This window comes from Cyprinus carpio, chromosome B12 (genome assembly GCF_018340385.1).
Source record: "Cyprinus carpio isolate SPL01 chromosome B12, ASM1834038v1, whole genome shotgun sequence".
Taxonomy (NCBI): Eukaryota; Metazoa; Chordata; class Actinopteri; order Cypriniformes; family Cyprinidae; genus Cyprinus; species Cyprinus carpio.
In genome coordinates this window covers 18902424-18929636 of record NC_056608.1, presented here as the reverse complement: position 1 = coordinate 18929636, position 27213 = coordinate 18902424, and the positions used below count along the sequence as shown (strand labels likewise).

At 37.0% G+C, this 27213-nt stretch overlaps 1 protein-coding gene across 3 annotated transcripts; it reads right to left on the bottom strand.

Moving 5' to 3' along the window:
- Positions 1-622: 622 nt before the first annotated feature.
- Positions 623-27213, bottom strand: LOC109099966 (putative sodium-coupled neutral amino acid transporter 10). 3 transcript variants are annotated; one of them, XM_042735870.1, is made up of 18 exons: positions 26972-27213; positions 25802-26018; positions 25396-25513; positions 24985-25030; positions 24796-24889; positions 23977-24120; positions 21191-21315; positions 15863-15965; positions 13142-13324; positions 11754-11865; positions 9856-9962; positions 7777-7939; positions 5803-5976; positions 5253-5711; positions 4942-5040; positions 4081-4101; positions 3134-3397; positions 623-2959 (listed from the first exon to the last, which is right to left on the bottom strand). In XM_042735870.1, the coding sequence occupies exons 2-18, from the start codon at positions 25889-25891 to the stop codon at positions 1803-1805; spliced, it is 3459 nt and encodes a 1152-aa protein (XP_042591804.1). In that variant the 5' UTR covers positions 25892-26018; positions 26972-27213; the 3' UTR covers positions 623-1802. The 3 variants fall into 3 exon arrangements, with proteins under 3 accessions (XP_042591804.1, XP_042591806.1, XP_042591807.1); XM_042735872.1 differs by lacking the exon at positions 21191-21315 and adding an exon at positions 22664-22788 and having other exon boundaries at positions 26972-27212; XM_042735873.1 differs by lacking the exons at positions 4081-4101; positions 21191-21315 and adding an exon at positions 22664-22788 and having other exon boundaries at positions 26972-27211.

The window sequence follows — 27213 nt, the reverse complement described above, 5'->3', positions numbered from 1 at the left end:
AATAAAAATAAATTAATAAGACAAATAAGAAAAAAGAAAAACAAAAAAAAACCAAAAAATAAAAGCAACACAACAAACATTTCACAAAGAGCTGCTGTTACATAAATAAGTTTATTAGTTTATTCCAATTTAAGAACAAAAAATAGTTTGGGTCATCAAACAGTCATGTACACATCAAATCTAATAAAATGTAAAATGAATAATTTTAACAGTGAATTCAAACCATATCTATATATATTTACTTTCTTTATAAACATAAAATCTTTTGAAATAGGAAAAAGATCCCCAAAAGCGAGATCAGGAAACTTCAAACCATATCTACATATATTTACTTTCTTTTGAAATAGGAAAAAGATCCCCAAAAGCGAGATCAGGAAATTCATCAAGAGAATACAGTCTATTACCCTGACTAGTTTGCCCAGCAAGGTAAAGAAAATGCAGAAAGGGGACAAAAAGCTGCAATCCACACACAGTGTGGGTGTAACAGTCTTCAAATACACATCAGTGCAGAACATAAACCCTGTAAGGCACTGACAAGAACCAAGTCGTCATATGCAAAAATATGGAATGCTCAAGAGAAAAGCAATGCAACCCTGAAAAGAAACTCGTTGCAAGGAATTGACTGTGGGAAACAGTAATGTTATGTTCAACACTTAATCTGGAATATATACAAGGTCCAATTTCAGATCAACCTCAAACGATGAGAGTTGAGTACTTTCGAAAGAGTCACAGACAACTGAAACACATGTGAAACAACCAGAAGAAAAAACTCAGAGACCAAAAGATGAATAAAAAAATCAAACATAAATGATTCAGATATTTCATTCACTTATAGCTGGTCTGATTAACTATTAGTTATAACAGTTAACTATATAGTTAACTTGTCAATAAACTATTATTTATCATAAGTTAACCATTTGGAAGGAATATCTGATCCTGAAGACATGCATAGAAAAAAAAGACACTCCTTCAAAAGACAAACTTGATTGCAATTAAAAAAAAAAAGTTTCATAAAGGATTTTGGACAAATACAAGGAAATGATGATTTCATCAGGCCTTTTCTGAAAACCATTAACCAATCTCAGACCACTTAGTAATTCACCAGCTCACTGGAAAAACAAGTATGTCTTAATGTAGAGTGACTGTAGTTTCAGATAACAGCATGTCACTATTCTAGCAAGCAGATGGACCATGGATCCTTTAACACTCCATTTTCATTATAGTTTCTAGAGAAGAAAATAAAGCTTCTGCAAGAAGATAAAAGCTGCATTTTTTAAAACCGCATCTCATATTAATTTGGCTTCTATTTTCATTCACAGGAGATAAAACTTCAATAAGGAAGTATGTATTAGTGACATTACATTTTAGAACCAGCCGTACAATTTACCATAGCAGCCACAAGGGGGTACACTTGTGCCGTTTTCTTATGCAATGGTCCAAAACACAATATTCTGAAATGCCCTGTGTGCCCATCAAGGCCTGTTTTTAATGTGATGCCTGCTCAGTTTATTACACGAGACATTCTGTTTATTACACCAGATTCAGCAAAATCTCACACAAAACAATAATGGAAGCTCATAAGAGACTATGGATCCAGTGTTCCCCGCAGACAACTAAAGGATCAAATCAAAGTGCCCACTGTCATCATGAACCCAAAAGGAATGGTGTGTCTTAGATAAAGGCATCTACTTGTAAAATGAAGAGGAAAGAGATTCTTCTCACTGCCAGATCATGTTTGTTTTTGAGAGGTCCAGGGAAAGGTTCAGTGGGTTCCAGAGATTGTAATTCTGGAACAACCTACTCTAGTCTTCATTCTCCTGCCTCTGAAACATCTGTTTAAGCTGGCGTGTATGAATCAGAGATCCCGCCAGGAGCTGCCCCTTTAGGTCAGCATGTAAATCTAAGCCTCCTACGTCCCGCAGAAGATCCAGGTCAGCGCCTCCTCCGCCCTCAGGGTCCACAGATCTGCGTCTCCTCTTAAGGTCCAGGCCTCCATTATCTCTGCTCCTCTTTCCCTCTTTCTTCTCCTCTTCTGGTGAAACTATATTCTCCTTCAAGTCCCTGCCTCCTTTTTGCTTAGGCATTGGCAGGACTTCTCCTGCTTTGGGGGCATCACCATCCTTCTTTGTGTCAATGACCTGCTGTAGTTTGTCTAGATGTTCTTTCTGCTCGAGTATCCTTTTCTCTTTCTCGGCACGCTCCATGATCTCTTTATCAGTCTTGTCTCGCTCCCGTTTCAAGCTCTCATCCTCAAGACTTCCTTTACCCTGTCGCGCATCGATGACCTGCTGCAGCTGGTCTAGCCGCTCCTTCTGCTCTAACAATCTTTCCTCCTTCTCGGCATGCTCCATGATCTCTTTATCCATCTTCTCTCTTTCAAGTTTCAACCTTTCTGCTTCAAGCCTTTCCTTCTCTAGCTGTTCCTTTTGCTGCCGCACATGTTCTAGCTCCTGCTCACGTGCCAGTTCCTCTTTTCTTTCCCGTTCCTTCCGCTCCTTCTCGACACGGGCCTGCACCTCCTTCTCAATCCTTTCCTTCTCCAACTTTTCTTTCTCTATTCTCTCTTTCTCCGCCTCCAGTTGGGCCAGTTTCTGCCTCACTCTCTCCTCCTCTTCTGCAAGAGCGTCAGGATTGATTTTGGCTGGTTCTGTTTCTCGAGGACGCAGAGGAACACCTCGAGCACCGACCTCTGGAGGTACTGCTCCATCATTCCCTGCTTGGTTGTTTAGCTCCAGCTCCTCCTTCTTGGGAACTTTAACACCTTCATCTTGCACCGCTTCAAGGGCATTGCTGGGAAGACTGACTACAACTTGAGCCTCTTTTGCTTCAGGGTCTTCAGACTCTCCCTGAGACTGCTGGAACTGGTCTGGAGCGACAGCGGCAACTTTAGCCTTCACTGCTCCTTCCATCCCTTCGAACTCCTTCCGCACAATGTTCCCCAACTCACCTACACCTTCTCCTAAAAAACACATGATGTGTTTCATTACTGCACTGCATGCAAGATCACTTCAGCAGGAAGCACAACACTGGTAACACTAGAGGTTAACTGAATCATTCTCTTTTTATTGTTCACCAGTGGCAGAAAAACTTTAACTTTCTACGTCTAGACAAATTCGCTGACTTTCAGACTCACCTGCTGCTGCCTTTGGCTCATCTACTCCTTCCTTTACTTGATGGACCTCCTCATTCACATCTAAGTGTTTTTCTTCAAGGTCCACATGTCTTTTCTGCTGATCGACTGCCTTTGGTTCTTCTTCTCCCTCCTTAATTTGGTGGATCTCCTTGTGTTGCTCCTCAATCACAGCCAGGAGTTTTTCTTGTTGGTCCAGAAGCCTTTTCTGCTGTTCCTGCTGCTCCTTAATTACCTGGAGCAGCACAGCATGGTCCAACTGACCCTCTGAGGATCAGCCGAGCAAAAAGGTAAAAGAGAAGTTAGAATGAATATGTTGTAGGCTGCTTATAAAAGTGTAATTAACTGTGGTCAAACATACTTCTCAATCTGAGAGTTTATCAAATTAAGGAGCATAATTTAAAATGATCAAAAAATAGATAGTTTTCAGTTTTTCTGAAGAAAATGTTAGTGGTGTCCATCCATAACAACCATTACGCTTTATTTGGCTTGATAACTTTCCCACTATTTGTTAAGCTATGTTATGCAAGTTTCCAGAGCACTGTTTAGTTTTTCAGGTGGTTTGTAGGAAGTCTCTACGTGGTTAGTAAGGCATTGCTACACATCTACTAGGAGACTGCTATGTTGTTTTGGGTAATCTGTAGTGCACTGCTATGTAGTTCCTAGTCAAATATGGAACACTAACAACATCAATATGGAATTCTACCAAAGAAATCACTTTCATCATCAAACAAGAGAAAGACTAAGGATCCCAATTAATACCAGATGGCTGTTCAGTTATGTGTCTAGAGCTATAGTACAGTACAAACATCTGTAAGCTACAATAATGGTCAATGTATCAACACAGGTAACAGACTATTGGTTATTAACAGCTATACGGGTTAAAGCGTGAGAGGATGACTGTTAAAAATAACACCAAAGAAGACAGACTAAGACACATCATCTCGTACCTGCAACAATCTTTTTAATCACTGTAGGAGGCAGGAGTCCGTGGCACAACAGAATGGCGGAGGAAGATAAGAAATCGAGAAACAAAAGAGAAAAAGACAGCAGAAAGAGGGCAAAGTGCCTTAATAAAAAAACAAGCCATGTGAAAGAGACAGAGATTTAAGATTTGGTGCATCTTTGCAGTATATCTGAGTGTAGCAATGCAATGTGACATTTCAGAGGTTGGCCAGTTTGCTGAGAGAAAGTAAGACAAGCATTTGGAAAAGAAAAATGGCAAGTTGTACATTGAAAAAGAGTTTTTTTAAAAAACTTGTAGGATATGTATTATTACAAAACAGATCTAATAAAAGTTATGACGGGACACTGGTTCATAAAGCTACTGTCTAGTGGGCAACTTATAAACTAGGTTTTACATATCAATGACTATATTTTCAAGTGTAAAGATTGCATTGCATTGCTTGATTACCAGTGTTGTTACGATTAACTAAAACTATTAAAAAAACATTTTCTGCAATTGAAATAAAGCTGAAATAAAATAAAATATAAATATTACTTTACAAACACTTAATGAAAACTAGGAATGCTGCCTCTGCAATTAACTAACGTTTAAGATGAAATAAAACTGTAACAAAAAATAAAGCTAAATAGAAACAAACTAAAATCAAAATGAAAACTATAAAAATAAAGCCAGTTCAAAGCCATCCAGCTAGGAGTGATGGAGTAGAACAGAACCAGGCAAAGAGAAGCAAAGATCGCACCTGTGAGCTCAAACATCTGACTGAATGACTGAACATATGTTATATTTCAAACCACATTTCCTAAAGATTCTGGACACTGTTCTGTCAATGTTCTGATGGACTCACCTTCCATCTTGTCCCCATCTCCATCCTTGTCCGCCCCTACATCCTTTCCATCTGGAACCTTCTGTTCCTTGTGCTCCTGCACCAGAAACTTCTCCTTCGCTGCAGGAAGCAGTCAGTGAATGAACAAATCATTACAGAGTGGAAAAGGTCATATGCTTGGACCTTATGAAGTGCCATGTCATATCAACAGAATATGAATAAAAACAAAATGTCAAAGATGTTGTTTACAAGCCACTTAGAGTTTATCAGTCATGTACGCTAAACAGAAACTAGATGTTTACATTTTCTGAAGATCTGAGTGGTTCACTCACATTTCTCACCCTGGGGTTCAGGGGCTTTGTCCATCTCCTCTGGCTTCTTCTCTCGGGGCGCTTCATTCGCATCTTGCTGTTCTTTCAATTCAGGCAGGTTGTCTGGCTCTTTATGGACCACCAAGGGCTCGACCTTCTTCAGATCCTCTGGATTTTTCGCCTTGTCCAACACTTCATTAACTGCATGCTGGTCCTGATCGACATCCCTTTTCACCACATCTTCTTTTTCTTTAGACTCCTCCTCTTTTACAGCTTCCACCTCTTGTGCTTGCCCCGCCCCCTGCTCAGCAAGAAGCTCCTCCTCCTCTTTTGCAGGAAGTTTCTTTTCTTCCTCCACAACTCTAGGTTGTTTCTTTTCATCCTCCAGTTCCTCCTGGTTTTTGATCTCATCTATCTGAACTCTGTCATGAGGGATGGGCGGTTCATGGCGATGGGCTTCCCCTTCTGGGACCGCAACACCTGTTGAAGAAAAGCCAGATCACTGTAACTTCTCACAGGTTCTCATATGTCACAAAACCATCTAAATTACACAGTTAAATGAATGCATTACCTGCTTCAGGGCGGTCCAGCTGAACCTTTTCCTCCTTATCCTTTCGCTCAGCCACTTCCACAGGTACTTTAATTTGAGGGGGCTCTGCTGCTGCCTTCTCTACTGGCTGTTCAGCCTCAATTGGTGGCCTATCTGGCTTCTCTCCTGGATCAGGTTCCAGTCTATTCTCTTGCACTGCAAAACACACAGATCATTAGACGTGTCACAATGTACAAAAAAATAACGGCAAGTTTCTGTGCGGGGTGAAAGACATGTCAAATTTATCCCACACCTATGGCTCTCAGGCTTCATGTGGCTCTTTAATGGCAGTCTCAAGTCTTTCATTTTTTTGTTCTTGAATTAGTTTTTGCCTGAGGCCTGTCAGATGTACTTTGCAGTGGAACTCAAGTTACTTTGCTGAACATATAACAATATAATATAACAAAATATTTCTATTTTAAATAAACACTGTTCCTATTTATCAAAGAATACTGAAAAAAAAAATGTATCACTGTTTCCACAAAAATATTAAGCATCACAATTGTTTTCAACATCAATATTAATAAGAAATGTTTCTTGAGAATCAAATCAACATCTTGAAGTAATTTGCAATCACAGGAATAAATCACATTTTAAAATATAATAAAACAGAAAAGTTGATGAGAAAAGGAGACTTCTTTCAAAAACATCTCCGAAATCATTCGAAAAGTAAAACTGTTTCAGAGATAAAAAAAAAAAAATAGTTCATACTTTTCAATAAACTACAATGAAGAAAAAAATATCCTTTGGAATAACATTTCAAAATAAGACCAGGAACGTGTATTAAAAAACAAATGGGGTCCATTTTCGGAGGGCTTTTATAAAATACAAGTCTCAAACTACTAGTTTCTACTAGTCTCCTGGACCAGCTATAGTTATACAATATTACTTTCAATACAAGCCATATGCGCATGACTTTTCTGCTGCAGCAGTCCTAAAAATCCCACTGAGAGTGTTTCACAAACACCAGAAGAGGGCAGCAGAGTATGAAAGACCAACAAGACAAGAGCTGAACCATAGAGGAGATTTCTAATAAGGGTACGAGATAGATGCTCAGTGCTTTCCATATAACCTTGCCACTCGTCCTGTGCAAAACAGCCTTTGAATATTTACAATGTCCACACATTCCTTTAACCTGAGCCTGTAGTGTACTACCATAACAGATAATCTACTGCATGACAGCATTTATGCATACGCAGAAAGGAGTTAGTCATTGCAAATGAGAAAGGACAGCAGTTTTGATAAACATTATCTATGGGAGCTGAAAAGAAAGAAAGAGTGTACAATACAGGGGGTGGGGTGGGGTGCACTTCCCTACAATCCTGAAAAGCAAAGCGTGCATGTGCATACAGCTGCAAACGCACACCTCTATATGCTCGTGGGCTCCATGTTCCACTCACTCGCTCACTGAGCCCTGTGTTTTCACACAGCTGCCCTCTCCAGCACGCCGTAAACAGGAAACAGGTGTGGAAGTGGGTGTCCGCTCAATGATAAATGCCAGTGTCAGTCAGCAGGAGGGAGTGAGAGGGAGAGGAAGGAGGAGTGGCAGAACAGAAAAGGAGAGGTAATGGTGGATGAAGTTGTTGGGACGCTCCTGGTATCTGCCTTTTTATGAGCCTCTGTCCTGTATCGGCCCGTGTTGGAGGAAACACTGTTGTTCCTGCCCTCTCCCAGATTTGGACGCCCTCCCATCTCCCTCCCCTGACCGGAGCCATAACGGGAAATCGCCACCGGCCGTTTCACTGCTGCTCTGGGACAGTGAGCGCTCAGGTTTGAAGGGCGTCATGCAGGTCACTGATTCAAAGAGAGGCCAGCTACTGGAGCTCATCATTTGTGCTCCTTCACTGTTCTTTTTCTTTTTCTCATTATAACTTGTCCTTTCAGAACTTCCTTTTCTATTTTGTGTCATCTGTCAACTGATAAATTTCTCTTCATCAATATAAAGCATAGATGTACCTGGTCCTTTAGGCAACTCATGGGCGACAAGGATGGGAGGCTTGTCCTCAGTTTTTGCAGGGACATCCGGAGGGGGAATTAATTTCTGTGGCTCGTTGGAGGAAATGGACAGTGTGGTGAAGGTACTGATGAGCAGGATGCCGAGACCAACCCACAAAACCAGCTTTAAAAAAAAAGAGATGAAGAGAGAAATTAAAAGAGAAAAGAAAGTTCTGTTAAATATTATATACATAAACAGATAATTTGACATTTTTATATTAAGACCATGTTTATCAGATTAAATGACATCAAAATTAATTAAAAATTCATGATCATGCCTTTAAAAAAATATTTTACTTTGAAAACTATCTTGAATATGATGTATACTATTTCAAAATTACATAATGATAATACAAAAATTATATTTTCAAACTTTGCATTTTTAAGAGGTACATTCTAAATTTTGAAAAGATTTCTCTTTTAAAATATCTTGCTAATTACTATTGACACTAAAAACTAAAGGTAATAATTTTAAAAAAAACAAACAAATCATTGCGGTCAGCAATGTCCATCCATAATTAAACCAAAATCAAATACATACATGCATATATTTGATTCTATTTGACTATAATAAACATGTTTTAAAGAAAAAAAAACACCAATGAATCAAATGTAAACCATTCAATTTATGTTCTTTTTCTACACGGTTTTGTCAACTCAATAATATGACACAAATTCCATTCAAGCTTGGCTTCCCTGAGACAAACAGTAAAACTACTCAGTACAAAAACAAAATATCCTAAAACTACAATAAAAACCTTTGAAAAGATAAAACTGGTAAATTAAATGAAAGTAATAAAAATGGTAATAAGTATTTTTTAAATGCATTAACAAATAAAAAAAAAAAGGAAAAACATTTTCCCTAACTGAAAATGGGGAAGGATGTATCTGTAAGTGTGATGTGTGCGCTCTCAAATCTGTCTCAGTGTTACGCTATTTTTGCAGTTGACTTTCATCTTTTTTTTTTGAAAAACAAATTTGTGATTTGATTCAAATCGATAAACGATAGATTCAATTTCCCCCCATCGCTAATAAAACTGTTTAAATTCCAATAGAATCAGTGCAAATTTAATTTTAGTGGTTTTAAATTCAATATACAAAGATGGCAAGGGCATCGCTGGCATCCAATCTACAATAATGTCCTACAGTCACATTAATGGAGCACCAAACGCTGATGAAATCTATTAAAGCAGGTCCCTCCCAGTTCCACGGTGCTGATCTGTGGGTATTCTGTGTGCAGCGGTGGACCTGGACATGTCAGGCTGCTTGGCATGAGACAAGGAAGAGTGGCATCATCCGCTCATGCCAACACAAACATCTGCTGCGCTCGTTATGACAAGGAGCTCTTTTGGAATGGTCCTTGCCCCAATATCAGGACCGCCACCCATTTGGGTGGACTCCAGTGTTTGGGAAGTAACCCTGTGGGCAGAGACTCATGGGCATGGAAGTGTGGCATGGTTGGCACTAAAGAACAATGAACATCAGTATGTTGGCTGCTCGCAAACCACACAATATAAAAGAGGTGAGGAAGACATCAGCATTGTGGTTACACATCATCTAAGATGAGACCTCGGTTTCTTTCACTCTATTGTGAAAGAGTAAAGGCATCTGTAATTTGGGCAGGAGACGAAAGGGGCACAGCCCGAGGCACAGTGCCAGCACACACACTGTGGGAATGACTCCACACAGCAAGTCACTGCACTCGCAGGATATCAAAATTAATGACAAACTCCATTACAAAGAGAGAGGAGCAGCTGCCTTTTCTCCCTGACACACAATTCCAGCGCATTCTTCTTCTTTCAGATCACATCAGATATCAAACAGACAAAATTGATGCACTCCCTTTAGATTCTTTGCCCTTTTTGCTTTAATGAGCTACACTTCCATTCAAAATTTTGGGGTCAGTTTTTTATGTTAACCAAGGCTGCATTTATTTGAAAAACAGTATATTGTGAAATATTCTCACAATTTAAAAGAACTGTTTTATATACTGTAGATACATCGGATGAGTAAAACATTTGACTGTCGGATGTGCTGTACCTGTGCAGTCCAGGCGTTCTTCATGATCTTCTTGTAGATGAGAGCTGGGCAGATGAAGCAGATCAGACTGCCCATGGTGGCTCCAGTCAAACCCAGGATGGTCTCCACTATGGCACACGCACACAAACAAACATTTATTTTATAGAACCGTTCTGTATCCAAAGATTTTTACCAAAAAGTATGAATTACATGAAATTAAGGTCTTGAGGCTGTTGATTAGTGGTTGCTAAGGCATTGCTAAATGATTGAAGTAGTATCCTGGTCTCTAAATATGATGAATAAAACATTTGAGGTAATATTAGTTATACGTCAAAGTTTACTGATTTTAAATGTACTTGACTCATCAAACCCCAAACTGTAATTTTAAGCAATAGTAACAGTTAGACTCACCTTAACATACACCACTAAATACACATCTAAAAAAAAAATCATAGTATTAAACCAATAGATCCAGGTATAAAATATGATTGGACAAGTCATATTTGAAGCTATAAAACAGCCCATACTAAGTCTATATTAATGTATTAAGTTGCTATGTAACAAAACCAAAACCAATGTAAGGCTGATGGACTACATTACTTAAGAATAGATTTGTGTAAGTATTTTGCAGTTAAGAACTGTAATTATTCATTGCCCATTAATGCTATCAGATTTCTACTTGCACTCATTGTTCATTGCTCTTGAAAGAAACTTGAAAGTTTCCAAAGGACTTGTAAAATGTCTAGTGCTGTAATTATTAAGAATATTTTTCAAGATAAAAAGTAGTTTTAAAACAAAAAAATTCTAAATGTTTCAGATTTTTTCAAATGTTTAATCAAAAAAATACAGTAAAACTGTAATAATGTGAGATTTTTACAATTTAAAAGATCTGTTTTCTATTTAATATATTTTAAAATATCATTTGTTCTTCTTTTTTTCTTCTTTGTGATGGCAAGTTTTCAGTGTCACACAATCCTTCAGAAATCATTCTGCTATTCTGATTTGGTGCTCAAGAAACATTTTCTATTAAACCCAAGCCTGAACTAACTTCACAACATGAACAGGTAATATTATCTGATTTGTTTTTACTAGTATTTAAACTTACTGCCCTTGACACTCACTGTAAGTCATATAACACAATTTTAACAGTTTTAAAAATCACTGTAACATACAGCCTTAGGTGGCTAATTGCTCTAAGATACAAACCAAAATAAAACAGCAGCTAAGTGTACAAATCTATTTCAACCTGCACTATATTCAGACCCAGCATGAGGAGGCAGTTTAAACCGGAAAAAATGGCCCAGGCAATCTACACCATCTCATCTCCTGAATCACCACATCCATCCTCCATCAGTCTTTCTCCCCAGACCGCTCCATCACACGCTCCCCCCTCATCCTTCTATCTGCCTCCTACCATCCTTCCTCCACGCTGCCCTTGTGTTGCAAGGCTGGGCAGTGGGCCCAGGGGGTGTTTTTCATCCTGAGAGCAGCCATATTGTTTTAGTCAAATTTATGCCCTGCAGTGTCTGCTTCCCTGTGGTTGGATTTGTGGCCGTGAGGACACGCCAGTGGCCAGCGGAGCCGTCATGGAGGACAGAGCTACGTCTTTCCCCCATTCAATCGTCTCTGCGAGTCTCACCTTCCCTTCTCTATTAGTCTAATTGGGCCCGCTGAGCCAAATGGAGCCCAAGCCAGCGACAGCCAATCTCCATGAAGAATGAATAAAACATTGCCCACCCCACCATTGCCTAAAACACACATCTTTATCATCCTGTTCCGCTGATAATGAATGGATGGTATAGAGAGGGCAGATAAGGAGTGACTGACAGAGAGATATTTTAAAAGGGGAGATGAAGTGGGGTGTGACGTCATGGGGGTATTAGGAAGAGTAAAACTTAGGCACACACAAACAGACTTACCATTAGGAATGAGGATGCCGCCCAACATGGTGCCAAAAACAATGCAAAGAGTGATGCTCTTGAAGCGAAGAGGTGGCATATACCCACCTGCAGCGAAGGTGCCATCCTTTTGCTGAAAAACAGAGACAAACAGAGCACTTTCACAAACCTGTTACTAGATTCCAGACACACATGTAGTTCTCCAAGCCTCTGTTATGGCTGAACAAGTGAAATGCATGTAAGGATATTGGGTTTGGCATGCAAGCTTCATAAACCCCCCTCCGCTCTGTTGTCAAAATGCCAAATTTAACGACAGCATAAAACCCTTCGCCCACCCGCGAATCCAGCCATGATTTGAGCTGATTCAGCATGGGAGCGGCGGTGAGACAGCGAGCCAATGTCTTGGCTGGTTTATGGAGGAGATCTGGACCTGTTCTCATCAATCCAGCCCCTTTTATTTCCTCCTGAATCTCTCCGGGCCCCAGCAGTCTGCTGTCCGTGGAGGCTGGATCACTGGTGTCTTAGAGGTGGAAGGAGACTTTGGATCTCAAGGGATCCATACGGAGGGACAGAGAAGGAAAATGCATTCTGACTGAGACCAGACTTGGGGTCTGACATCAGCCCTGTGTAAAGCCCTGTTAGGCTCAATGACGTCTTTATTGAGTCCATTAAATTTGGCAAAATACTTCTGCAGCTGGTGCAGTTTATGTGCATCAGGAAGGAGGAGACACCTGAGTTTGTCCCGACAATGTCCAGATGCTGGCAAGTAAATTATTTTATAAATAGGCCAAGAATTTTGCTATGAAAATTTCATTTGCTATTTAAAAAAGGGTATTAATTTGGTGGACAAAATGGGATGTTGTTGTTATGAACAACCAGTTCCAAGTAGTCACAATACACATCTCAGGGACTTCTGACTGTCCTATTCTAAATAAAAACAGAAGTGCTGGGGTTAGAAAAGCAGTCATCATACTGAAGTCCAGGAACCCAAAGGGAGCCAACAAGCAGGTTTAGTGTAAGTTTAGTGAGATAAATCAAAAAGTGAGATAATAAAAAAAAAAAAAAAAAATATATATATATATATATATATATATATATATATATATATTATATATATATATATATATATATAATATATATATATTATATATATATATATATTTTTTTTTTTTTTTTTTTTTTTAGGAATAATAATAATAATAATAATAATAAAATAATAATAATAAGTTATCATATAATATTTGAAATACTGTATTCATAATATATTACAATATAAATAGATTTTCATACATGAAAATATATTGCTGTCTATATATTTTAGGAAGGGGGTCGGTCGCAAAGGAAACATTGAATTTGGGGGTCCATGGCACCAAAAAGTTTGAAAACCTCTGTCTTTGTAAAATTGTTACCTGCTGCTCGAATAGCATGGTGTTGATAGCCTGTCTGCAGGGCAGGATCATCATAGGAAAGCCCACAGCCACAGACATCATGAAGCCCACACGAATCATTTCTGTTACCAGGTTAGATGGAAAGTTCATCAGTACGTTCCCGGCAATGATATCTGTGAAGCTCACATAACCAAAGAACCCCACCTGGAGGAACATAGTACAAAGTACGGTTAAGCGTTTGAGTCTTTTGAGTCTTATGAAGGACAAATCTGCATAACACTCAAGCCAAAATGAAAAAGCATTCATAACTTTTGTAATGTGATATATTTTCAATTAAATCCTAAATAGTAGATAATGTAAGGCAAGACTTGATATTAACCATTGAATGAAATGAAAAGTTGTTATAGTATTGCTTAATTCTTTTCTGAGCACAAACGTTGATTTAAGAATTCTTTATGTTCAATTAAAAATCATCAAAACATATTTTGCATTTCGAAACAGTCTTTGTTTAAATATATTCACTGCAGTTTTTCAATTCAAAAAGTTGGATCACAACTCAGTTCTAAAGTAATGTTTGTTTGGATGTAAACAAAGTAAAAAAAAAAAAGAATCTGTTACATTGATTTTCCACTTCAGTATGTGTTACGTCTGAGTAAACATACAATCTCATACAAGGTCACTTGATCCTGTTTGAAATGATCAGGACTAATACTTTTTATGGCATTGTACAGAAGCAGCCCAACAGAGATACATGTCTCTTTCCTTGTCTCTTTGATGACCTCACAACACCTCCTGACTGTGCAATGATATTGTTTTTATGTGATGAAAAATAGCAAGCTGCTTTTCAAAGGTCTTTAAAGCCTGTCAGCCCCCCGAAGGCCCTATCTACAGAGAAACAAAGCAGTGCCTTCCCTCTCCGACCTTGCTGGCCTTGATCTATCCGCAGAGGAAAAGGTTCCCTTCAGTAGCAACACCAGGCAGATGTCCTTGAGCCCGCCACAAAACTCCCTCTCTATTCTATTCTGCAAACCCTCCCCTGATTCAATTCAGCTTTTGTTCAAAGAGAAAAAAAGCAAAAAGATGATGAAATTTAAAAGTAGAATACAAAGAACACTGCGAAAAAATCACGAGCAATATTATCTCTCAAGGTAACGTTTATACTCCCGCTTTCAGAGAAGAGCATGGGGACCAGAAACATTCTGACGATGTCTTAAAACACATTCCACACAAAGTGGCCCTGAAAGTATTTATGAAGGAATAAAAGAGACACAGCATTTGATGTTGATGGAGCGTGTCAGTGCACGTGGGTCAGAGAAGAACGTGCCAGTCAGTCTGACCCCATCGTCTGAGTTCACTCTGTTCCTTCGAAAGGGAATCGGGAGGATCAGTGTGCGCCCACCACCCACAACAGGGGAAGGGCGATCATCTGTGGAGCCGGATATGGATCTAAGAGTAAGAACGTGAGCAGACAGCAGCTCTACTATCCTTGAATCCTCATTTCTTTACCGTGTCTGAGGCACATGCTCCCAGGAGCCAATAAGGACAGAGCAGCTACAAGTGTTATAAGTTTAACAGTTTCTATAAAAAAATTGAAATGTTTGTCGAATTTTAAATGTTTTTGAAAAAAAAAAGCTATTATGCTCACTAAGGCTGCATTTATTTGATCATAAATACAGTAAACTAGTAATGTATTAGTATCAGTGAAGTATTATTAAAAATTTTAAGATTTTTATTTTAATATATTTTAAAATGTTATTTATTCCTGTGATGACACCAGTCTTTAGAGTCACATTATCCTCAGACAAATCATTCTAATATGTTGATTTGGTCCTCATAAAACCTTATTATTATTATTATCAATGTTACAAAACAAAACAAAACAGCATAATATTTCGTGTAAATAAACAACTCAATCCGGCCAATCCCCATGTTCTTCTCAATCCCAACTCAATCCGTGTCCTTAGCCATAATCAAGAACTGGCTAAAAACACATCTCTTCCATCTTTATTTGACCCTCTTACTCTAACACTCTCTATTGTAATTCTAATCTTAAAAAAAAAAGAACACTTGTCTCTTTTAGACTTTTACTCTATTCATTTGCTGCTTGTTTTCTTTAAAAAAAAAAAAAACACTAACTAGCTTTCTAATCTTCTTTTTAATTTTTCTTTTCATTTATTATACAAGCAAAAAAGACCTCTAACACTAGCTTACTCTATTCTTTTCCTATTCTATCTGTTTTCTTTTTATTTATAATATTATTTAAAAAGCCCTTGCTATGTATACTGCGTTAAGCTAACTGAGACTTGTTATAGCACTTGTATATCATTGCTCTTTTGTTGATTTTGTTTGCTTCCATTGTCCTCATTTGTAAGCTGCCTACTATAAGAAAAATTTATAAATGAGAAATATTAATTTAAAATATTAATAAGATGAATACTTATTAATATCATATGACGACTATCCGAAGTGTAAGACATTTTTATTTATTTCTATGAAATATGAATATAATAATTATGAAAGATGACTTCTCATTTGTCAGCAAATTAAAAAGCAGCAGATAAGAGGTGGTCAGATTGCACTGGCCAGATTTTAAGCTTTTAGATCACAAATGAAAAAAAAAAAAAAAAAAATAAAATCCAAATGTAAAAAAAAAAAAAAAAAAAAAAAAAAAAAATGGAATGGTTATTGTTAACAAGCTGCTGATTATCAGTTAGCAGTTGATAAATGGTCTCACACACTTACTGTGATGTAGAAGGTTGTGACCACGTTGAGCGAGGAGGTGAATATTGTGCTCATTCTCTTCACCGAGGGCTCATCCAGGCTGTCGTAAGTGGGCAATACTTGCCTATGGAAGAAAAAGCTTTTTATATACATCAGGCTCAAGATGCATGCATTACAGTAGGTCAATACAACATAAAACTATAAGATACTGTCGATTACAGCAGCTGTAAATGTAGTGTTCAGTTATATGTGTGCAGCTCACATTTTTGTAAGGAAGCTTCAAAAATGTTTGTTATTTGAGCTGTAAATAAGTCTAAATCACTGTTTAACACAGGGGCTACGGTTCTAGGTGGAAGAACATTTGGTTGTATTGGGTGAATGTTTCATATTGTAAACAGTTCATTTCTTGTGTCCTTGTGTATATCATGTGAATGTTACCGAGTCTAACCATTTTACCATGGACTGATCCGATATGTTAGATATGTAAGTAAACATGATTTTTCTGTTTTTTTTTACAAAGTGACAGCATATTATAATCGACAGCATTTCACAGATAAAGTCTACAGACTTGCATTAAACCCAAAGCATTCCTTTAATAAAGTATCACAATATTAAAGGACACATTATTATAACAGATGCACAATTTGTGTAATGTCAGATTTATAGTAACGTTATGACAAAATATAACAAATTATAACATTTTGTGAATCCACATAAATGCTTATTTATGGGTTAACTCAAACTGACCAGTCACAGTATAATCATTATTTAGCATAAGGACAAACTGAACTGTGCATTTGAGCTCTAGAGACACAAACATGCAAGAGAGCAAGAGAAGCAGGAATTTAATATAGAAAGGCCATCACTCATTTCAGACACACAAAAGACAAAATGGAGGAAGGGTGGGAAGGAGGGAGAGTCGAATTGGATGAAACGAGCACTGATAAAGGGTTCAGTATCACGGAGAAACAAAAAACAGCTACAAAAAGAGCAGAAAAAAATCTCTGTCTGTCATCAGGACAACCAATAAAACCAGACGCCAGCAAAACATTAAATGGGGAATTTACAATGGCTATATATTAGCGACAAGTGCTAGTCAGACTTTACCATGTTATAAAATTTCCTGGCAGTATGGGCTTTTGTTCGGGCTCTCTTACTCTCAACCCACTCACAGCTTTCGTAGACACAGTCGGAGCCCATTCCTGCTTTTATTAAGATATACAGTACCACGTTCTGGGTTTTTTAAGCCAACGCCTGATCTCACACCAAAGGCCAGTCTGTCTCATAGCTGGAACTCACTCGCAATAAAAACCAGAGAGCTGGGAGAGAGAGAGAGAAAGAGAGAGAGAGAGAGAGACGTCTATGTAGACTTCTACATTTTATGTGTATTTATTTTTTAATTTTTCACTTATTCATTAAAACATTGCACAGTTTTGATATTGCTCACGCAATCATTTTGCATTCAAACTTAGTTTGAGGTTTGAAAATCTCCCACTGACTACCATTCAACGTTAGGGTCAGTAAAAAAAAATTTAAGAGACGAATGAATACTTTTATTCAGCATGGATGCATAAAATTGTTTAAAAGTTATAGACATTTATAACGTTACAAAATATTTAAATGCCATTTTTTTATTTTCTACTCATCAGAGGATAAAAACTATCATGGTTTCCAAAAACATGTAGCAGTACAACTTTTCAACAATGATAATAATAAGAAATGTTTCTTGAGTACCAAATCAGCATATTAAAATTATTTCTGAAGGATCATTTGACACCAGATACTGGAACAATAGCTTCTGAAAATTCAGCTTTTCCATCAAATTAATAAACTATATTTAAAATATAATAAATCAGAAAATCCATTATTTTAAAACGTTTTACTGTATTTTGAGCAAATATTTTCGATTCAAAAACATTTAAAGAATCTTACTGACTTTTGAACGGTAGCGCATGTTGATAGAAAGTTTGCCATTCAAAATGCAATGGAAGTTTGCATTCGAACATTTATTTGTATACTGTATTGCACAAATCTCTACAATTGTCTGCAGGAAGCCAAAAATGTCTATGATCTGAATGTGGCATAATGTAGGATTCAGCAAAAAAACAAGCTCATTTTCTTTCTCAGAGGAAACACTTATTTACCGACACCATTTGCCACCAAATGGTTGATTCTCATACACAATTAACAAAAAACAAGTCATTTGTTGAGGCGCCATTTACCCAAAACTAAAGTCTAAAATCTGATTTTACGTGCCTTGCAAGCCTTGGTATTTCCCTCAAAAACTACAAATATGGTTTTATAATTTCCTTTGGTTTAAATGTTAGTCTTTCAAGTCCTTCCAAAAGCTTTTTGACAATACCTTTCATCTTTTTTGAGAAATCCGAATCTGAGAGGAGGCGCATGGAAGTCACGCAGCCAATCAAAAAGCAAAAAGCTTTTAAAGCCATGACAGGGATCCAAAATATAATTCAGACATTCAATTATAATTACATAGAATTCAGTGTCATAAGACTGAAAGAAAGGACCACAGAAAAGCCATTCCTGATGAATGGAGAGAAAAGACCCCAAAAACCCATTCCTGATGAAATTACAGTGTGTGTGTGGAAGGGGAAGATCAGTGATGCTACAGTCCCACTGCACTTTCTCTACACCTCTACCAAGTGTTGACACAATAATTATTTTGTAATACTGCTAAAATGATCCCGTAATAACACCTAAGCTGTGAACCTGTGACTTGATGCTGTGTAAGCTGACATGACAATTTTATGATAGGAATAACACCATTATAGTGTTTACACATTACAGTGGAATTTACACATTAAGTGGGAGCCGTATAAGGGCGCCAGCAGACCCAGAATGCTGCTCTTCAATGAACAGTATCTGTTCTCTTAGTCAAAAGAGCAAGCAGGTCAACTTTTCTCTAAAGATTCAATTTGGCATTGGATAGAGCTTATACTAAATGCACTAAAGTAATAAATGTAAATAGATGGGTAAACGTAGGCGTTGACAGGAACTGTTTGTGGTCGGATCAGAGGTCATGTCGCGCCGTCTCACTCTTCTAATGATCGGGTGTAATGTCAATGTATGTCAATGCCGGCAAAGAAGCCACAGCCAAATATCACTCATCACCCTTCAGAGACAGAGAGTGTGGGTGTGTGAGTGTGTGTGTAAAGGGGGAGTTACAGTAAGCTTCAAGAGCCGCATTACCTCATCCACACCAGAATCCAACACTGACACCTCCTCCACCCCAACACCCTCACTCTCAAACACACACATCTGTGCTGGCATCTGTACACTCAGACACCTCAATTCTATTCACTTCCAAACACATTAATATCCAGACAGACACAAACACAAGCACCATGTTGAGGATAATAGAAGGAATCTTCTATGTATATTTATCTGATTTTATGGGTAAAAGTTACTGTTATATCATTAATATCATTAATGATCTATGCTAAGCTAAGCTAAAAGTGCTACTGCCAGACCCAGAGATCGGCTGAATGGATTCAAAAATGGTAAAACACTACTGTTTTACTCTAGGAGAGTTGGAAAATGAGCCTATTTCCAAAAATAGTGGAGTGTTCCTTTAAGTGTTTTTCTTTAATTGCTAATGTGAACTTTTTACACCACAGACTGAACAAAATTAAGCATTACTTGTTAACTGGTTGACATAAATTGGTATTATCTAATTGTGTACTTAAATGTAACAGCTTAAAATTTTTGGTTGATTGTAATCCATTACATACCTTTCTATCAAAGTGAATTAATCATTTTAACTTTGAGTTCTTGTCATATTTTATTACCATTTTCTAAACTATAGCGAATAAACTGTGATATAATGTGAGAAATGTGGAAGGTGTCTGAATAAATGTTGGTTTGACTGTGTGTGTGTGTGTGTATATATATATATATATATATGCGCATGCTGAATATACCTGGATATATTTAGTTTAATTGTTTACAAAAACATGAATTTGAAAGATAATATTAGACATGTAAACTAAGTAAAACTATGATAACCATATGTGTATTGTATAAAATTTAATATGATGTTGATATAGTAAAACTACAGTGGAAATTATTTGCACAATAAGAAATTAAACTTAAAAAAGGGAAAAGAAGAGCTGAAAGAACTAGGAGTGGAAGATCATTAGACACTGGTGAATGCCATTAATGTTGTGAAAGATAAGAAACAGAAAGGAGTCAATGACTCTCTATGCCCAAACTTAAGATTGCATAACCACGTAAACATTGAGATTACCAACCCCTTGCATGGTTAGTATATTTGAGCTAGCAAAAAGCAAAGAAAGGAAACAAAATTAGGTCAAGATGGGGAAAAAGAATGTGAATTCTTATCAAAGTGGATACACACTGGACAAATGTCTGCCAGCAGTATCAAAGACCTGTAATAACTATGAACTCAACATTAATCTATGGTACTCCCACAACATATTAGAGTTTCAACATAATACAAATAAAGACTGTGTCAGTGCACAGTGGTTGAATTCGTAAGGTGAAGATCCGGTCACGATGAACTCTTTATTGATAAACTATGATAAGCTGCGAAAACTCATCATTCCTTGTTTATGAATCATTAATGCTTGTATGAGAATGCACTAATATTTCAACTGTATGCAGATCTGATAAACTGCCAACTGACAAAATAAATCAAGATGACCTTGTGGGTCAGTCTATTATTGCTAAGAAAACCCAAGCTATTCAAACACTTTAAAAATGGAAAGAGGCCTTTCATGGTTGAGAATAGTTCACTAATTTTGTCATTATTCACTCACCTGTCATTCCAAACCTGTATGACTTTTGAATTAGCAAGTTTTCAATGTGCACATATGCAACAGAGATGTTAAAGCTATGGCAGAAGTAAGACAAACAGTGAATAAAAACTTAAATGTCTATCTTTTCCTCCATAAAAAAAAGAATGTCATACAGGTTTAGAATGACATGACTGTGATTAAATGATCACAGATTTTTCATTTTTGGGTCAACTATGCCTTTAAGGAACAGAGTTAATGTTAAGGACAGGGTAAAAACAGTATAAGCAGAAGGCAAATGTTAGAGATTCCATGCAGGTTAGTGCCACATTCAGTTGAATAAAGAATATAGTTTTGACATAAGCTGAGCACCTTCAGAATATATCAGTCTACCAACAAGGCTCCATTTTCTCAAGGCAAACACACTTGTATTAGATGCATTGGCTCTTGAATTCAAGGAATGTTATGATGTCCTTTTGCACCATGAAAATGGAGCCCTACATTAAGCCTAACTGGCCTTATTCAGGCGACAGAAAGGAGGAGAGAGGCGGTGCAAGGACTGCGGAGTACTTACGACTGACAGGCAAATGCCATGCCACAGATAGGGATGCAGCGAAAGACGCCGTCCCACCGAAATGAAATGACCTTGTTCAGCCACTGGCCAGTGATGAGGCCGTGTTTGAAGGAGGACAGCACCATCTGTGGTGGAGGGGAAAGTAGGAGGGTTACAGATCATCCCATAAAGACAGGGCGGAGGGAGGAAGAGGACGACGAGAAGGGCAGTAATGATGCTGTGATAAGACCCTTAGACTGACAATGAAGAGTGCATGGAGATCCTGTAATCTTTTTAAAGGGATAGTTCATCCTAAAATTTAAATTCTGTCATCTTTTACTCATTTTCATGTCATTCCAAAAGTACATGACTTTATTTTGGCATGGAACACATTATGGACAATGTGCTGGTCACTCTTTTCAAACGCTCAGAAAAAAAGGCAAAGATATCAAAAGTATATTAAAAATAACCCATACGATCTATTTGAATAAATTTTGAAATGTAATTTATTCCTGTGACGACAAAGATGAATTTTCAGCAGCCATTCACTTCAGCCTTATGTGATCTTTCAGAAATAATTATAATATGTTGATTTGGTTCTCAAGTTAATATTTCTTATTATCAATGTTAAAAAACGGTTCCTTAATATTCTTGTGTAAATTGTAATTTTTTCAGGATAATCTGATGAATAGAAAGTTTATAAAAAGCATTTTAAATAGATTTACTCTGTTTGATGTTACTGTCACTTTTGATCTATTTAATGCATTTTTGTTGAATAAAAGTATTAATTAAAAACCTTGCTGACCCCAAACTTTTGATTGGTACTATATATGATAACTTAGTGTAAAAAATACTGAGAGTTAAGTACTGCCTGATTTGAAATCCATATGGCTTTAAAACAACATTTTAAATAATGATAGAATTTTCATTTTTGGGTGAACTACTCCTTCAAGGGGATAAAGAAAGGGAAAAAAAATCAACTAATGTAAGAAAAACAAATCATACTGATCAGCTTCCACACTTAATTATTAATGCCAGTTCATCTCTACAGGACAGCAAAACTTTCTTGTTGCATGCAAAAAAATCTTGAAGGGTAAAATCTGATTGCTGCAAACTTTTGCAGAAAACATTTGCGGTAGCTTGCCACTTTCCCTTCAAAATCAAGAGCGCCAGCCCGTGTAACATCAGAATCACCACCAATCCCAGCCCAACCAGATCTGCTTACTCAGTTGTAAGGTTTAACTCCAGCGGAAGTATATCAGAGGACGCTGGATATTACCAAAGAGTCAAGACAACTCTGATGACACACAAGACATATAAATTCTGCCACCATGGCACTAACCTCACACACACAAAAAAAAACCCTGAACCAGATGGCACCAACATACAGAGCTTTGGATTGAATGAAGGTGGACAGAGGAGGAAGGGGATTTTGGGTAATGTAGTTGAATCCATGGCAGTGGTATGGTCCGTTCTCTGGGGCGGATTACTTACGGGTGGCAGCAGAAGGTGGTGGCGATAATTGGCAGACACTGTATGACACCCTTGAAGCGCCACAGATGTACTTGCTCCACCCAGGAGCCACTGATTATTCCGTAACGCAGAGAGGACAATACTATCTATAGGCCGCCAAGTCAGAGCATCAGATGGTTGGTCAGAAGTCAGCATCAGGAATGGGGGCGGGGCAGCGGTTCAGATGGGGGCAGAGGGAAAACATAATTAGATGGTAAAATGTTAAACTAAGAAATGGGTTGGGAAAAAATGGCCCATTGAGCTAGATAAAAGGTATAAAACTGCATAGGTTGTGCACTCAGTGTCTTTAATGTCTTTAATGTCAATGGCTCTTGAACTATTATAAGATATTCAGTCCACAAAATCTGGACTATACATAGAAATAATTCTGTTCTATTCTATACAATTTTATTACGAATTATGTTATCGGCATAATAGATCTTTTCAAAAGTTTGTATAAAAACAGACTGTGTTCTCTAGATTTGAGAATGTTCCAGAGAGTCTTTTGCTGCAATGGAACACTTGACTGTCTGTAAGATAATTGACCTAGATATAGTGCAGAACCTAAAATATGTCTTCATTCTTTGTTTTAAATTTTTCAAAATCCTAAAATTTTTTACAGATAAAAAAAAAAAAAAAGAAAAAAAGAAAAAACATTTTTAATATGATCTGAGCATTTTAAACCCATTGCATATAACTTGGACAAAAAAAAAACATTTTGAGTCTTGAATTTAAGTACAAACTTGATTTAAAAGCTCTGAGTACAACACTAACTCAGTATAAGATTTCAGAATGTTTTGTAATGTTTCTCTTCAGTTCTTTCAGAACATGCTTTTTACTTTTATGCTTTTACAGATTTGGAGCAAGAAACATTGAAAATCTGCTACCATGGTGATGCATATTCACATTGTATTCACACACAAAAAAAATGAAACCGGCAACTTCCACATAACACTCTTCAAAAGGTACAGAAAATTGGCAAATTTCTTTTTTTTTTTTAAATACTATAAATGAATTCCACACATACTTAATACACTGCATCATTGAAGTGACTTGAAATGAAAGTGAAAAACATGACCTTAAAGCAACCATAACGAACAGCTCCAATCTGAAGTGTTTGAAAATCATGTTGAAGTGCACTCTTATGTTTTGCAAAACATTTTTATATCATTTAATATACTCAAAATGCTAAAAGATCAAATTACTTTCTCATACAAATGTCTTCACATACCCATATATTCCTACACCTGAATGAGGGTGTGCTGATGGAATCTGTGGAAAGGGGAACGACTCACCGTGAACATGAAGAGTGTGTAGAAGATAAGAGCCATGGCTGAAAACGACTGGATTGATGACATCATGTTTCTTTGCAAGCTGAGTGGCAGCACAATGAACAGCGACACAGCGATCAGTAGCACGATACGGAAGCTACGCGTCACCTAAAGGAAGCAAAAAGAAAAGCAGTTACTGGCCAATTCAGGGCAACAAAGCTGTGTATATTTATATACACAACAGCAACATAACACATAGCTATACGAAAAACTGCACAGAAAACATTGGTCATCATTTAATGTACAGTAAAAATTGGCAAACTGTTTATTTATTCATCCATCACATTTTTTATTTAACCATCATCATTTCATCTAAGATGCCTAAAGTTTTTTTGTTTTTCTCCAGAAAACACCTGTCAAATATTCAGAAACGATTATGCAACCAAAACAAGAATACAAGAAACAAAATCCCTACTATGTCTTGCATAAGATGCTGCAAGTAACACAATGAAAATACAGATTTGGGGCCAGGCCAGTAAGAAATATTTACAGCCAGTAAAACTTAAAAAACCACCCACCAATTAAGGAGGTTAATGAACAATTTCAACTAAACTAAAGTCATAAAAAGTCCTTGAAGTGTTTTTTTATGGTTACATGACACAGCTCAGCACTTTTTTTTAAGATAGCGGCCTTTGATTTTATCATTTCAGGAGGTTAATGAACAAGGGCAATGATCAGTTCTGGGAACCTTATCATTAATTGATTTGGAATAACTGTGTTGGGAGTAATAACAGGAGTTAACATAATTTTAGTCATGTGACAACATCAAATCTTATTTCTTACCTCCAGCCCAAGCAGCTGAGCAAAGAAGTTGGAACCCAGATCTGCGATGACAACATAGAAAGCAATGCATGTCCCCAACATGAGGCCAATCATGCTGAAAACAGAGAAAGAATATAAGTAGATAATACAAGCAAAAAGAGCTTATTTAATTCATGAGGTCGAAGATAAATCTCCACAAAGTCATCTTACCTTAATTCCACAAGTGCCTTGCCTGGTTTTCCATAAGCATGAAAAGCTGGAAAGGGAGATAGAAATGAAAAAGGCTTCTTGCAAAAATGTTCTTGTAAAAAATTTTTTTACCGCTTCCACAAAAAGGGTTGTAAATTTTCCTCTTGATTAGAATTTTTTTTTAATAACACTAATATCACAAATACTACTTTTAGTCTGCATTAGCCATGTGTTATAGGTTCTTGACTTTTCTGTTTTATTTTTCTTACTCGTAATGAGAAAAATACAGATGTTACAATCTGGTGACCTAATTTAATTAACAATATAATAAATTATTCCACTGTAATCAACACTGAGGATGCTTTAAAATGATCATAATGACGGAAATTGATGAAACCTCTGAGTGTGTCTGTTGCTTTCAGTCACTCTCACCTAGTCCAGCGTAAGTCCTGCGTTTTGTGTTACTGGCCGAGTGGACTAGAAACATGCAGGACTGGTGGGTCATCCACGAACAGAAGAACAACAACAATGTGCCCAACACAATTCCACACTACAAAAAGAATGAAAAAATGGCTATAAAAATTCAGAGACAAACACAGATGTCCTACACGTTTAAATTCCAATGCTTTTACTGATTCTTGTATAAAAAGAGTGGACAAACTGAAATGGCAGCTTATCAATTTCTGATTCACTTTGTTCACGCAGTTAACAGATTATTAACAAAAGTTGTGTATAAACAACTCCTAGTCCGTATGGCAGATTTCAATATTTGATATCCTCCTGTAAACATACAATACAACACAGCACACGTTCCCATAAGCTCTAACCATGTGTTTACCTGTTTGAAGCAGAAGGGCATCGTCAAGACACTCACACCCACAATGCTGTTTACAACGTTCATGATCAGACCCCAGTTTGACACGGTCATTTTGGCTCTCAGACGGCTGAGATCTCTAATGTCCAAACGGGTGTGTGTGGCACTTCCACAATGGACTAAGGTTTAATTGAGATAAGTGGCTTGATGCAGCTGTCCTTCAATTGGCCGCTATGACACTCTGTGGAGGCGCAGAAGAAAACGAATACACCAGCATCATATCCAACCCTACTGAATGAGAGATTTTTGTTTTTTAAATGTACTAATTTGCTACTGTTATACTTCATGTATGAAGAGGACTATACAGCTTAATACAAAACGGCAATGTATAAACCATTAGTAAACAATTAAATAGCTTATTTATTCATTTTGTACATGCAAACAGCTTCTGGAAAACAGTAATCAATAAAAATCTAAGCATATAAAATCTATATAATCAATACAAATTTTATCCTAGTAAACTCTATACCAAACAGACTATGAAATATACAATAGATGCTAGATTTAGATTGATACAGGGCTATAAGATTTCCTTTCATGCTAAAGAAAGCAGATCACCACAGAATGACATCTGGAACAAATTGAACACGTTTATCTATTGTTGGTTTACAGACATGTTCAACTAACCTGATCCCCTTAAAATATTAAAAACGACATATCTGTAATTGCTAGGCTGATTACAAACATTCAGTGCAGTTGTCAAATGTGTTTTAGGTTTTCCTGCCATATGGCAACAGTTGTGTTGTCAGGAGCACTTTTGACTACTTTTACACAACTCATAGCACAAATTGATTGGTAATGTGTGGGAAGATGTCTTTGAGGGGCTCAGTTTAAAATAAAATAAGAAATGGCAGCATGTGTTTGCATGCACAGAAAATATACTGTGTTTTTATTTTTCAAAAACTCTTGAAAACATTCAATTTATCAGAATAGTATCAATGTGCATGTGACAACATATATGAATACTATACAATTTACACACTAGAAATATTAATTATTGCATACCGTTTTAATTTAGCTAATTTAGCAAGCTATTCGTTACAACAATGAACATTTCTCAGAAGTAAACATTGTCTGTCTATAAAGTTTCTCATATCAAGACTGAGGAGGGTCTAAAAAAGTTTGTTTACATACCACGTCCACACTTTTTCCCATCAGTCATTCATTTGTGACATCGGTTCATGACTGTTTTAAAACGATTATAAATAAACTTCCTGTTATATTTGTGCCGTCTGTATAAAATTACAGGAGATCAAATTAAAGGAGATTCAACAAATATTTAGAAAGAAATTTCCCGAATTATGCGAAAATTTCCTTGTTTCCCCAATCTGTAACCAGGAAGTATGCGCAGCGCTGCCAGTGTGGCGTTACCAAAG

Excerpts from the sequence above, each read along its gene's own strand:
- LOC109099966 (XM_042735870.1), bottom strand. The coding sequence starts at position 25,891 with ATGACCGTGTCAAACTGGGGTCTGATCATGAACGTTGTAAACAGCATT. Across the intron at positions 24,890-24,984 it reads AAGGCACTTGTGGAATTAAG|CATGATTGGCCTCATGTTGG; the intron begins GTAAGATGACTT and ends CTCTGTTTTCAG. Across the intron at positions 21,316-23,976 it reads ACACACTCTTCATGTTCACG|ATGGTGCTGTCCTCCTTCAA; the intron begins GTGAGTCGTTCC and ends CCTCCACCACAG.